The 15537-nt window shown below is 36.9% G+C and overlaps 1 protein-coding gene across 14 annotated transcripts in view; it reads left to right on the top strand.

The window, feature by feature from the left end:
• The window catches only part of gramd1ba (GRAM domain containing 1Ba), a 600767-nt gene that overhangs the window by 495222 nt on the left and 90008 nt on the right, over positions 1-15537 (top strand). For all 14 annotated transcript variants that reach the window (XM_072238333.1, XM_072238338.1, XM_072238327.1 and 11 more), the window contains one exon: positions 7721-7741. In XM_072238333.1, coding sequence (XP_072094434.1) covers positions 7721-7741 — 21 coding nt within the window. The remainder of the gene's footprint in view (positions 1-7720; positions 7742-15537) is intronic.

The raw sequence follows: 15537 nt of genomic DNA on the forward strand, positions 1-15537 counted from the left end.
AAGACCTCAAGATTGCTGTCCACTGCTGCTCCCCAACTAACCTGCCATAGGTTGAGTAATTTTGCAAGAAGGAATGGGTAAATCTTGCTCCATCACTTAGTGCAAAGCTAATTGAGACTTATCCAGATAGACTACTGGCTGTAATAGCTGCGATAGGTGGTTCAGCTAAATACTGAGCAAAGAGAAATGAATGCTTTTGAACTCCTCACATTTCAGGTTTTGAATGTTTAGTTTTTCATGTTTTTCAGTTTTTGGGCTATACTGTGGAAAAAAGCGCATGTGATTCACAAACAAAAATGTTAAGTTAAATTGCTCAGAATCTCTGGTTGTATTACTCTTTGATCAAAGGGTTGAGGGCTGAATACTTTTTCAAGGCACTGGAGATGAGGTTATTTTGAAATATCATGGTTACTCATGTCTTGTTAATTTCTGCCTTATTTTGAAAAGTTGGCAATTTTGTAACTTTGCTTATCATGCAGAAAAGGGTATTTTTAAATAAATCGGTATCTTGTGGACTACTTAGAACTAGTTTGTTATGTTATTTTAGAATATTAGTACTGGCACTTTATCAAACAATTTCTTTCCATTCCCCACTTAATACTTATCCCTCCCACCATCACTTCATGTTCAGATTTCATGTTTATGAATAAATATTTCTGTCTGAATTATTTAGAATATAATAAAACAAAACTAACGATTGTATCAAGCATCTTATCTTTAGGACATAAACAAAGGATTAAGAATCTGGGTATGAACAATATGTTGAATGTAATCTCCCTCAAGGAACTCAACTAAGAAATTTAATTTTATTATAGATTATTGCATGGCAATATAAGGTATATATTGTGTTACGTACCCCGTAACTGGGTTGCCAAACCAGCAGAAATGGATCACTCAGTTGGAGTCTGGATTACTGGAACTAAGAAAGTTTTATTAAAGAAATAAGCAACACAGTACTCTAATCAAAAGGATAATGAATACAACAGTTCAGCAATGATAAACACACATGTACACAGAAACTAGGATAATAGGATCAATCAAGCTCTATCGTCGTCTAGGGGTAAGTGACCAGCTTCAAAGTGATGCAAAGTTCAGTTCAATTGAGTTCAGTTCAGTTCACAGTAATCACTGCCGTGGGAGAGAGAGAGAGAAAGCGAATGAATATTCAAAAACGGCTTCCACACAGACCTTCGATATTCCTCGCAGTCAGTTTTCGGGCGAGCCCTTTGTAATGTCTTCTGAGGTCACCAACTGTGACCCCTCCGTTCCTCTACAGTGAACCTGGCACCCAGGCAAGGGCGGACACACACCAGGTTCCCGCCGATCGTTCCTTTCCACCCTGTGCGTCTATGGCTTGGTCCCGCGACCAGCCCTCCAAAAACTCCCACCGACTTGTGGGAGGCGCACCGCTTCCAGGGTCTCGTTACCTCGGGGTGTCGTGTGTGTCCTGCCTTAGCGAATCTGTCCCTTTTTATCCCCCTGCTGGGGTATCGCCTGTCCATCACTTCAAACAGTTCAGGGTTCAAAGAGGAGCCGGTCTTGACAATTCCCAGACCGCTGTCTCCTTCCGTTAAGCTCTCCCGTCTCTTCATTAACATTTCCAAATGCTGCTCCATTGTCTTTACTTATCTCTCTCTCCTGAAGACAGGTGGCAGATCAACTGTTGATCCCACTGGTGATAGCACAGGACAGTCAATATCTTAGTCTATGTGTACTTTCGTCACAATTGGAAGAAAATTTCTATAGATGTACCATGGAGAGCATTCTGACAGGCTGCATCACTGTCTGGTATGGGGGGTGGGATTATTGCACAAGACTGAAGGAAGCTTTAGAAAGTTGTAAAATTAGTCTGCTCCGTCTTGGGTACTGGCCTCCTTAGTATCCAAGACACCTTCAAAGAACAGTGCCTCAGAAAGGCGACGTCAATTATTAAGGACCCCCATTACCCAGTGCATGCCCTCTTCTCAATATTACTGTCAGGAAGGAGGTACAGAAGCCTGAAGGCACATACTCAGTGACTCAGGAATTCAGGAACAGCTTCTTCCCCTCTGCCATACAATTCCTAAATGGATATTGAACCCATGAACACTACCTCACTTTATAAATACATACATTTTATATATATACTATTTAATATACATGTATATACTTACTGTAATTGAATTACTTATTTTTTTTTCTTTCTATATTATCATGTACTGCATTGAACTGCTGCTGAAATTAACAAATTTCATGCCATGCGCCGGTAATAATAAACTTAATTCTGATTCTGAAATGCAACCATCCTTTGTTTTGATAAAGCCAACTGTAGGTTTATAGCATGAGTAGTAAGAGAATTTCAACTAACGGAAATTACCTTTGTTATTCTCTCAACTGATTACACTGCACAGTTGAACCTTTTGTGTGAGATTATCGGTAGGAACCTGGATACTTGATCTGAATTAAACTGAAGGACAGCATGTTCCATTAGAGAAAAATTATAGTCAGGGGTAACTGAACATTGCATCTTTTAATTTTAGAAAGTCAATAAAGGAGTGCACTCTATTGGACACTTGACCTCACAATCTACCTTGTTCTGACATTACACCTTAGTGACTTCTTGTACCACCCTTTCTCTGTACTGAAACACTTTATTCTGGGTCTTTTATTGTTTTACCTTGTACTCCCTCAATGCACTACTGTAATGAATTAATCTGTATGGATGGTACGGAAAACAAGTTTTTCACTGTACCTCAGTACATGGAACATTAATAAGCCAATTTACTAATTTTCATCTGAATCATTATAATTTCCTATCTTTTCCTCCAAGCCAGGGGTTCCCAACCTTTGTTATGCATGGACCAATACCATTAAGCAAGGGGTCCATGGACCCCAGATTGGGGACCCCTGCTTTAAGATGTAGCAAAATTGTTCTGTACTTAAAACTAACTTTTAATTTGGATTTATAGTGCATTTACTTCCAAATTGGTGAAATTGCAATATTTAAAAACAAAAAGGAATAATTAATGTGAGCAACACACACACAAAATGCTAGAAGAACTCAGTAGGCTAGGCAGCATCTGGGAAAAGAGTACAGTCGATATTTCGGACCGAAACCCTTCAGTGGGACTTAATTAATGTGATGTGTCTGAACTCTAACCAAATAATGCTAGTAATCCCAAATATTCAATTTAGGCTGATTTGATATCAATCCTTTTGGCCTGTCATCTCTTGTGCATTATGTGAATAAATTCTGGTTCTGCAGCGAGCTTTTTAATGAAAATTTTATAAAACAGTAAATAATAAGATCTAAAAGAGGCACTTCATTTCAAAGGCCATGAATCATAGTACTTTCCCAAGCAGTAAATTATGTATAGGAAACTAAAGCAAAATATAGCTTCACTGTGACCCAAGTTGTTTTTAAATTTTTTATTGTAAAATCATAGAATAAATTAACATAAAATTAATTTTCCATTTTCACTATCAAAACACAATATATCCCTTTAGAACTAACACTCATTTGAATGCTATGTCCTTAATTATGAAAGATGTGTTTCTTAATTTCTTTACAATTTGATTTAAGTAAAAGAAGTGCTATGCAATGTGTTTTTTCTTGTGCTTATATACTGTGCAAAAATCCTAGGCATCCTCATTTTTTAATAGAAATGTGTTTATTTTTTGTCTTCTGCATTAGTGTGTCAGTAGAAAACAGCATATTTTATAGTTTTTAAATATTCATTTTCCAAGTAATTAAATGTTACAGAGAATTTTTTTTTGTATTTCATTAAAGAAATTAACATATTAAGTAATAGAATAAAAATGTGCTGAAAACCATTTAAACTGCCTACTTCCAGTAACCTTCAGCGGGACCATAGCCCTCCATATGCCTACTATCCATGTATCTATCCAAACTTCTCTTAAACATTGAAATCGAGCTTGCATGGACTACATGTGCTGGCAGCTCATTCCACACTCTCACAATCCTCTGAGTGAAGAAGTTTCCCCTCATGTTCCCCTTAAGCTTTTTACCTTTTACCCTTAACCTATGACCTCTGGTTGTAGTCCCACCCAACCTCAGTGGAAAAAGCCTGCTTGGATTTACTCTATCTATACCCCTCATAATTTTGTATACCACTATCAAATCTCCTCTCAATCTTCCACGTGATTACCTACCCTTATATTCTCTGGTTGCTGTCTTGAAGCCAGGTACCAATTGATTTTGCTGCTTTTCCCAATTTTAAAAGTCTAGATAATTATGTATGGTGAGTTACCATAGCCGACTCTATCTGTTACCTCTTCAAAAATGCATCAAACCAGGTGTTCTCCTCTGAAATTCATATTGAGTATTCATCATAATACATTTAGTTTCTAAAAGCTTTCCTTTTCTCTTGATAAATAGGGATTCCATTATTTTTCCCATTTATGATGTTGAGTTCACAGGTCCATAACTCTCTGGGCATGTTCAGTTCTCTGTCTTAAATGTATGTGCTATGCTTTCTATTCACCAATCCTCTTGCACTGTTTTTTCCAATGAATTTTTAAGAATACTTGGTGATGCCTCTATCATTTCTTCTCTTGAAGCTTTAAAATACATGGATGGTGTTATGTCCTTGTGAGTTTTATTACTTTATTTAAAATATGCATTTTATCTAGTTTAAGTGTACTCACCTCATTGCTCATCTCATTATCCAAAGTAATATATAACTGTTTTATTTCTTGGCAAATACTTAAAAAATAATTACGTACTATTTTTGCCATCCAGCTGTTGTCCCCTGTAGTGTTGTCTAATTTATCTCTTCATGGCCCTATTTCCATTCAAATGTCCTTTTTCTTTAAAATGTGTCTGTGAAGTACTTTTCAATTTTGCCTTATGTTCCTTGATGATTTAATTTCATAGAATCTTTTTGCCTTCCTACTTCTTTTGATTTATTATTCATTTCCTCACATCTAGCAACATATTTTTTCTATTTTATTTTAGCATGACAACCTGAGGTTAGCTCTCTTGGCAATAGAGCTAAATTCTCATACTAATGTTTTGTCATTCTTTGTTGCAGCTCAGTGTTTGCTGGGTTTGACCTCTTGCACAAGAAAACCAGTGACTTTTTTAATTTCTTCTCTGTACGTCTATATGACATATCAAAACAAATTTTGATTAGCTAGTTTATCTTTCATGACAGTACCCATAGATAATCTCAGATTGGTATACCTCAGGAGTGTGTGCGTAGCCCACTGTTCTACTCTCTATATACCTATGACTTTGTGGCTAGGCAAATCTGTAAATTTGCTGATGATACAACCATTGTTGGTAGAATCTCAGGTGGTGATGAAAGGGTGTACAGGAGGGAGATATGCCAACTAGTGGAGTGGTGTCACAGCAACAACCTGGCACTCAACGTCAGTAAGACACAAAGCTGATTGTGGACTTCCGGAAGGGTAAGATGGAGGAACAGATACCAATCCTCATAGAGGGATCAGAAGTGGAGAGAGTGAGCAGTTTCAAGTTCCTGGATGTCAAGATCTCTGAGGATCTAACCTGGTCCCAACATATCGATGCAGTTATAAAGAAGGCAAGACAGTACCTATACTTCATTAGGAGTTTGAAGAGATTTGGTATGTCAGCAAATACACTCAAAAATTTCTATAGATGTACCATGGAGAGCATTCTGACAGGCTGCATCACTGTTTGGTATGGAGGGGCTACTGCACAGGACTGAAAGAAGCTGCAGAGGGTTGTAAATTTAGTCAGCTCCATCTTGGGTACTAGCCTACAAAGTACCCGGAACGTCTTCAAGGAGCAGTGCCTCAGAAAGGCAGCGTCCATTATTAAGGACCTCCAGCACCCAGGGCATGCGTTTTTCTCACTGTTACCATCAGGTAGGAGGTACAGAAGCCTGAAGGCACACACTCAATGATTCAGGAATAGTTTCTTCCCCTCTGCCATCAGATTCCTAAATGGACATTGAACCCTTAGACACTACCTCACTTTTTTAACATATTATTTCTGTTTTTTTGCACAATTTTTAATCTATTCAATATATGTGTACTGTAATTGATTTATTTATTTATTTTGTTTTTTTCTTCTATATCATGTATTGCATTGAACTGCTGCTGCGAAGTTAACAAATTTCACGTCACATGCCAGTGATAATAAACCTGATTCTGAAATTCTGATTTGATGCATGGTTGTAATGTTGAACAAGTGCAACTTGTGCACAGATTAACACTCACTAATACTTAGATGGATTGGTGTTTCAGCAAAATTACTCTAGGAAACCTCTCTCCCAATAAGTATTGCTGACAATTTGAAGTCTGTGTTAACTGTAACCCAACTGTGTAAATTTCAACATTATTGGGTGTAATTTTGTAAGTCATGACTCTACTTTCACCTTGTCATCTCTTTAAGCCAATCCTTTTCAATATACTTAATAGTAGTTAAAGTCAAAGTAAAATTTACTATCAAAGCATGTATATGTTACCATATTCTACCTTGACATTCATTTTCTTGTACGTAATTAAAGAAAAAAAACAATAGCATTTTCATAAAACTAGAGATAAAGACTGACAAACGTGTGCAAAAAATGTGCAAAAAAAGACAAATTGAGCAAATTTTTCAGAATAATATTACTGAGAACATGAGTTTGAGTCGAAAGAGAGTCTCAATTTTGTTATGTTAATATAGTTTCTGCCATTTCAACCTTGTGGATAAATACATTGTTTAAAAAAATGTCTTAAGTATAATGCAAAACAGCAGTTGAAATAACTTTTAAATAAATTTAATATTTAAAAGCAGTGGAAATAAATTTAAAATGTAAGGGCTAAGTGTGCCTGTCACAAATATTTATAATTAATTGCTTTGTGTGTGTGTGTCTGAATAAAATGGATAATTTTTCCATCTGTTTTTCTTTGCATATTATGAGAAATCATTTGCTCCATCATCAGCTGTCTATTTTTTTCCACTTCCATAGTTAAAATGGAAAAAGGCCACATTGACATCATTTGAGCACAGCATTCTATATTGTTAACGCTAAGCTCGTGCCATTGAAGTGCACCACTGTGCAATTACTGTCAGCCGAAATGCCATGATCACAGCAGAAGCGTTATTGACGTGGCCATTTGTCTCCTTCAGCCCTTTTGTGTCAGAATGTAAATTTGGATGTTCATGAATAAAAGCTTGGTCAGCATACACCTGCTTTCTTTAAACAGATATCATCTTGTGATAAAGTGTGTCAGCAATCCTGGTAGGAAAAGGACATCATTGGAATTTAACCATTTACCCACTACAACCAACATGATCTTAGAACCTGTAGATTGAATAAAGACATTCTGTAGATTTATCACTGGCAATATTAACCAATGGATGATTGTAGCATTTGGTACATTTACAGTGTCATTGACAGTTTTGATTGTAATGGGTGGAGCAGTGTTTTCCAATGTATTACAGGGTTAAAAGGCCCTTTCTGTTTTTCACTCTAAATTAATAATCTTACTGAACAGGTAATCACTGGTGTTTGGTAGAGTATCTATTTAATAAGTCAATCAATATTACTCTTCATGGATTTGAATGTAAGTAAGAAAGGGCTAAGTATAAATTTTTTTGTCAGTTTCTGATGGACAAGTTGGGTTAAAATTGTTTTGTAAGATTATTTACTTGTACAATTTGTATGTTATTTTTATCATATCCTGCCTCCTGTTTTGTTCTTCACTTTTGATATTTACTTTTTTGCTTTTTTTTCTCTTACAGAAAAGCCAGAGCTGGTACAACGTAAGTCTTCCTGTTTAATATCTGTTTTCTTTGTGTTAAATCATCTGTTGGATACAGATATTTCCATTTGACTCCTGTAAGTGATTTCATTCAATTCTAAATTTCTCTTCATTACACATGCCCACAAATTACCAGGCATTAGTATAACTGCTCATGAATAATTTAGATAGAATATATTGTAGTGACAGGTCAATAAAAGACCAATTGATTCTTTTTTTCCAGAAATGTTAAGCCCTGGTCTTTTGAGTCCGGCAGATTACTGTTAGTTCCCTTGTGTTGTAATGACATCTTACAACAAGGAAAATCAAATGCATTTGTTGAAATTGAGAGGATTTTTTTTTACATATTCCCTCAACAGCACGAGGTATAATAGTAAGACATTATAGGGGAATGTCTTGAACATGATTGATCCTAGGATAGTGTGGATAAAGCATAAAAATATATCAGTAACCTTAAGTACTTCAACTGATTTAACGGTGCAATGATATGTCTCTCAATCAAATCCTGATTTCATCCATTTTCTTGGCTTAACTCAAACTCACTGCCACTAGTAAAATATTGCAAGTTTTGAACAGCCATTCATACATCTGTGTAGCTATACTTCACTAAGACTTCATTGCAGGGATTGTTTTAATTATTTCACAACGTGATTGGTTCTAGTGAAAGTATTATTTTTTAAGGTACTGCTTTGTTACGGAATATTTTTGTCTTCTCTGTGGACCAGTATCAAATGTTCTTGTCACTTCCAGTTGTGGTCCTTGTTTATATTTCTGAATAACCCAAGGTCTGAAATAAGATTTAATAATTAATATTTACCACAATCTACAGCTTCTTTTCAATGAAGACTATTTTTACAACAATTTCAAAAACTGAATTACAATCAGGAATGTCAGTGGTGCATGCTGAAATGAATTTTATTAATGCTTTGAGCAATCCAATATTAATTACATTTGCCAATTTTTATGGTTCACTATATTTTTCATTATAATGTTACATTACTTCAATACCATAGAACTGGGTTTAGTTGTGCCTCCCTTCTGTTTTAGTACATGTTATGTAAATAATGTGGATGTTAAATTGCAATGAATATTTACTTCACTATATGAACATTTATCTTAAATACTTACAATTTTATATAGTAATTAAAATGCTAATTAGAAACTGGAGAGAATATTCAGGTTGCAAGGCTAGTTTCTTAGCCAGGATCATATTTTGTATGTCTACACTCAGTTCATGAAAAGACATCTGTTGCCCAAGTGCTATAATTTGATATAAATGTCTAGTAGCAGTTAAGATGGCAGACAAAGAGGATGCAAGATTATATCCTAACAACTGTTAAAGAGTAAATGTCCAAAATTGTAAGAAAATTCATCATTAGAGTGCAGATATTTTGAATTGTTTATAATAATAATTGGAAGAAATATGTTTATTGAGCACCTTCTGTTTGATAGAAACAGAAACAGTGAAATAGAAGCTGGTCATATCAAATCTGATAGGTGAAATCAAGCTATGATATGGTTGCTTTACTCTTGGAGACTATAATTTCTTTAGAATCTATTAGTATTTGAGACTGATGTAACTGGAAGAACTATTGGGTTTTTATTTATGAAGATACATGGCTTTTTGTCGAAGAATTCCTTATTTCTGCTCTCTTAATGGCTCCAAACTAGATGAGTTGGTGCATGTAAAATTGATAATATTTAGCAGGTATTTATCATTTATATATAAAGCCAATCACATAATAATTACATAAATTTCATTAAAAAGCTTATACTGCTGTTGCTTGTGCATGGAGTCATGTTGATGGAATGTTGTTTGGTTCCTTCTGGCTTTTCCACCTTCCCAAAAACATTATGATAGTAATGCTGCCTTAATTTCAATAGAAGGACCAGCAGGCAAAGACAAAGATGTTGGGTATTTGGTGCTTGACCCAGGAGATGAGCAGTGTGTTGTCACAACCTGAAAAGTAGTGCTTGAGATTAATTGCCTTAAGAAGATGTAAAGCTGCAAGCCTGCTTTTTGTTGGGGATACATATGCAATACCCATAGTCTTTAGGTGGCGCCAAAGTACTCATGTTGGAGATTCTGTCTTTGAGTCTGTCATAACAATCAGTCTGCTGAAGGAACCCAACAGCTTGAGCAGCATCTGTGGGATGGCGGAACTTGCTGATGTTTCAGGTTACAATGCTGCAATATGACTGAGAGGGGAGAGACAAGATGGCCAATGTAAAGAGGGGAAAGGGAGAGGTGAGACAGGATTCCAAGGTGATCATCTTTAGCCCTTTTGTTGCTCCCACTTATTATCTCCCACCTCTATCACTTTTTCCACTTACCCTTCCTCCATCTGTCTGTCAGTCCTCCTCACCTGGATCCATCTGTCACTGGCTAGCTCTTGCTCCACACCGTCCCTTCACCTTTTTATACTGGCTATCTTTCTTCTGTGTTTCAGCCCAGGTGAAGGGTCTCTTAACTGTCCATTTCTCTCCATAGATTCTGTCTGATCCATTGAGTTCCTCCAGCATGTTGTGTGTTATTTATAGTAAAATAGGCACTTCCTCTGAGATCTGCGCAGAGAAGCATACAGATTAGGGAGAAGTCAAGTAGGTGCGACATTTACTGATGGGAGCGGGTGGTTGGATAATCAATCAGTGATAGAGGACAGTCAAAGAATTGAGGTGAGAGCCAGATAATTGAAGTGCTGGCAGTAAACCACATGGTTGGTGCACATGGAGGCAGTCAGACGTGATTGGAGATGGGGACTTAGAGTGGTGGGAGGGGTTGAGATCAGGCTGACATTGGAGAACAGGATGGCTAATGTTTGGTATAGTGGAGCTGAAGATGTTGGCAGTGGTTGGGTGAGTCCAAATGATCAGAAATAATGGAAAGACAATGAAGGAAGCTGGACACATTGGACCCTTGGACAGTAGCCCTGCAGGATAAAGCTCTTCAGTTAATAGCTAACAAAGCAATATTTCAAATAGGTGAAATAGTAACTTGCAAAATACCTAAGACGGAGAACCACAGAGTTGTGGAGATGAGGACTGATTACACGGCTCCACTTGTTCATGATTGCATCCCTTTAAGGCATGTCATTCTGTGATTTATAAAAAGTGAAAACTTGGAATTTTATCTACCTCCACACTTGGCAAGATTACCAGCTAAATTTTAGAATAATGGTGGCCTATAGTTTTGTAAATGCAGGAGATTCTGCGGACGCTAGAAATCTTAAGCAACACACACAAAATGCTGGAGGAACTCAGCAAGTCAAGGAGGATCTATGGAAATTAATAAACAGTGTTTTGGCTGGCCAGAAATATTTTTGTTAGTGTCTAGTTTTTTCATTGTTTCTATGGTATTTCTTTATTCTACTGTGAATACCTGCAAGAAAATGAATGGCAGGGTAGTATATGGTGACATGTATATACTTTGATAATAAATTAACTTTGAACGTTTGAACTTTGAAATGTTGACTGTTTGTTCCCCTCCATAGATGCTGCCTGACTTGCTGAGTTCTTCCATCATTTTGTGTGTGCCTCTGCTTCACAATGGGTGAAACTAGATCGAGATAATGAGTCAAATCTTCCTAGATGTGGCACATTATGTGGAATTGCCACCCTTCATCTCACTGAACCTATTGCAAAGTAGAGCAGGATCTAAGTAATATGAAAGCCTCAGGTGATGCTATCTTACCACACCCTGCCAGGCTTTTGTAACTCTTCCACCATCCAAAGCTTCTTTTTCAACTTGAACAAAACAATACCTATCACCTGAATTTTTTTTTTATTACCAAGGACTGTGGTAACAAAAATTTCCTCATTGCAAATTTTACCATGGCACATTTTGTGTGCACAGCAAATTGTTTCATAACCTGGCATTTGGACCCTAATGCGTTGAATGCTGTTGCAGTGTTAAACTCAAAGTCATTCTGATCATTCTCTGACTTCTTGAGTGTAATCAAATCCTTTTTAGTGAGACTTGAATATAGTTTGTTACAGCAAAGTTTTCATGGAAGTTAAAAGCTGGAATTTTTGTATAGAGTATGCCATTAATGTGGCTCTATGTTCATAAAACTACACTGTGGGTAATCAAGGCAGAAAATGTTGGAAATACTCAAAAGGTGAGAGACTGCCTGTAGAGAGAGAGCATGTTGATGATCTTTAGTTAGATCTCTGATGCTACCTGTCCTGCTGAGTATTTCCAGTAGGTTCAGTTTTCATCTTGTGTACTTCAATGTCCATCACTCATAGACCTATGGATTTAAAGGCTGTGGAAGATATTGCAACACAATTAATCCTGCAGTCAAAAATTCAGGGCTAACACAGTAGCACTTCTACACAGAAAAAAACACAAACTTTTGGGCACTGAAAGAATACTTGATATCTTCAGCATTGTTCATCATTGGTAAAGTGGGCTTGGTTGCACTATGCCTTCACCTTGTGTGAAAAATAAGTTTTGCTCAAGACTATGTTCGTGTTGGGGATGGAGGGAGACAAGGAAACCATTGATACTTAGTGTGCCATCACTTCATTCAAGATATTGGCTCATTAGCTGCATGTAACTAAAATTGTTAATCAAACTGAAAACAAGTCTCTGCGCCCCCCCCCCCATTGCTGAATAAGTAACCAGACTCTTGCAAAACAAAATCTTGCAGCTGCTTCTCTATTCCCCTTCACAGCTCACTAGCATAAACCTATTCATTCTCAGGGTCTTGTACACCTAAAAGAAGTCTTAACTCCAAGCCTCAGTCATCTGCCCAGCTATTGTCATTAGGTCTAGTATAAAGTAAATTAATGTATCAGACCTTGATGTATGATTTACAATCACAAAGTCACCAATGCCACACACCTCCAATACCCGCTCCAACCATCCCACTAACTCCCAGCAACCATTCTGCTAACTACCCATCTTATACATCCTTCAGCTGATTCCCAGACTGACCCAAAGACACCGTTCCTTTCCAGGGTCCCTCTCACACTGGTTGTGCCTGTCAAAAAAGTTTGGTTGAGATTGCATTATACATGAGGAGATTTTCCCTATCCTTCTCCCCTACCCCAAAGCAGAGGCTGGATGCAGTTGTGAGGATCTGGTGAGCGAAGATCGGAAGGCCACCAGCACAATGAGTAGCAAGTAACTCCACCAATTTGTCCACCTTCCGTATTCAAGGGAAGGTAACTGCTGTCAGTTATGGCAGTAACTGCAAGTCAGAGGATCAGGTGAATCAGTCCATAATTTCATGTTTATTGTTCACCTAGCTATCATTTGTAGTGACAAGCTAGTTAAGTGCAGTTAAATGGGTACTTTTGAGAAATAAATATACTGTTCAGAGCCACGTCTATAAGACCATAAGAAATGGAAGCAGAATTCTGCCATTCGGCCCATTGAGTCTTCTCCGCCATTCATTCATAGCTGATTTATTAACCCCCGCAACCCCATTCTCATGCCTTCTCTATGACAGAATTTATCATGGCTTAAGCCATGGTATATTCTACCATACCTATACTTCTCCCCTCTATATACAGTATATCCATATCTATCATGGTTTATGATTACAGAAGTGTACAGACAAAAGATGAGTTTTTGTATTTCATATTGCAGGCTTAATTTAAATTTTAATACTTTATAAATGAGTTTGTGCAGCGAACTCAGATGAGTTGATTAGTGATGCACTGAAGAGTGGTGATGCTGATTAGTATAGGTTAAACAATTACATTGCATTAATTTTAAAGCAGTTTGTTAAATCAATGTGTGTTCTATCCCTTTACATACAATTAGGAATCAGATGAGAATGTAGTTCAACCTTCTGGTAGTGCACTGTTAACATCTTCCTAGCAGTTTACATTTTGCTCAACTAGTTACAAATTAATGTGCTTAATGAGGATAATCTCATTGTACAAAAACATTTTCTTTCAGTAGCATTGTGAAGTATGTAGTGACTTTAAGCCTGAAACATTCAGAAGTTGCAGCTGCAATCATGGACCCTTGGTGACAGCATTTCAGAATTAAACTCAAGACCCAGTGAATTGTTGTATGCTTAATAATTGTTGGCACTGTTGTTCTGGTTTAGATGTATTTAGTAATGTGGCCTTTTGATACAATTCAACATGGACAAGCTAGCAAATAATAATAGTGCCATAGTCCTCAGTAATAAATATCATTTTACTTATCAAATTATCAGGTAATTGGCTGCCTGATTTTTCGTTGTCCATAATTTAATGGATTCTGCCTAATACTGCTCTGGATGAATCCTGGAATGAGATAGAAAGTCTATAAATTGGAGTTTTCTGCTTCTTTTGTCAGTCAGTAATTTTTTCCTTATTATCTTCAATAGATGTAAAACTGCAAGGCAATATGCATGGAAATGAAAGAATTGGGCCTTTTTGTGTGGCTGTTCAGATGCTATTGCCATAGTCTCTAGATGGCACCAAAGTTTACATGTTGGAGATTCTGCCTTTGAACCTGTTGTAAATGGAGCAGGAATAGGTTATTAAGTCCCTCAAGAGTCCCTTTAAGTATTTGATTGCAGCAACTCCCTGGTTAGTTTGCTGAAGGAGCTTTCACATTTTAATGCTCAGGACCAGCAAGACATCTTCACCTCAGATCTACACAAGAATTGTGCAAGTTGGAGCAGAGCAGGTAGGTTAGAGAGGTGAGTGGGGTTGGGGGTGTTAGTAATTAATGGTAGGGACAGTTAAAGAATTGAGGTGAGAGTAAGGTAATTAAGGTGCTGGGAGTAGATCAGATAGTTGTTGCAATGGAACATACGTAAGCAATCAGACCTGATTGGCGATGGGGCCCTGGGGTCAGGCGGATAATTGGGGAACAGGGTGGGCCAGTGTCCAGTGTGGTGGAGCAGAAGATCTCAACAGTGAAGGTGCAAATCAGGAATAATGAAAAAGATAAAGAAGGACTATGGTCACATTGGATTCTCAGATAGGGTAAATCCCTTTAGCTAACAGGAATTTGGATTACGATCTCCTGGTTAAGACTTGGTTCATTGGTCAGATTTTGATTTTCAACATAGATCTGAACATAACCTTCCAAATAGACAAATCTTTGATGCATATTCCTTGGTGGCTCTACCTGATCGAAAGCTATGAATCTTGGTCTTGAAAATATCAACATCTGAAGTGTTTTAGAAAATGAACTCTGGAAGTGCATTATCAGATGTACAAACTTAAATAAGTACCTGCTGATTCAAAATATGAATAGCTTAAGTTTAATAGTTATACTGTCTTGATATTATAACGGAAATGGTAAATAAATTTAGACTATTTATTTATTTTCATTTTTCATACCTTTGTAAAATGGCATGTATTAACGGATGGATTCATTAGTTGATTAATTCCATGACTACACGAGCTGTGATAGCTGTGTATTCCTATCCAAGCAGATTTCTCATACTTCCTGTTTATTAACTTTCTTAATGCATTAATGGATCAAAACTTTTCACTTTCACAGTCTAGTATTGCATCCTATCAATTAACTTTTCCAATTCTTTGATAGTTCTTGTCCATTTTCTTTCCCAGTCTACATGCAACTCCAGTTCATTGACTTTGCTCGTCCAATCACAGCCCCTAACTTATGAATTCCCTTCTATTTGTGGTATCCAAACTCTTTATGGTTCTCATATGTTCTCAGTAAGTGATTCCCAACAACTAACTATATCAATCCATTTATAGTATGGATCATTGACTTTATAATCCATTAATAGCTCCCATCCATCAACTTCCTTGATACTTCATTAGAGGATGCGTTATCTCAAGTCAAGTCAAGTCACTTTTTATTGTCACTTTGAC

Source organism: Mobula birostris, chromosome 20 (genome assembly GCF_030028105.1).
Source record: "Mobula birostris isolate sMobBir1 chromosome 20, sMobBir1.hap1, whole genome shotgun sequence".
NCBI lineage: Eukaryota > Metazoa > Chordata > Chondrichthyes > Myliobatiformes > Myliobatidae > Mobula > Mobula birostris.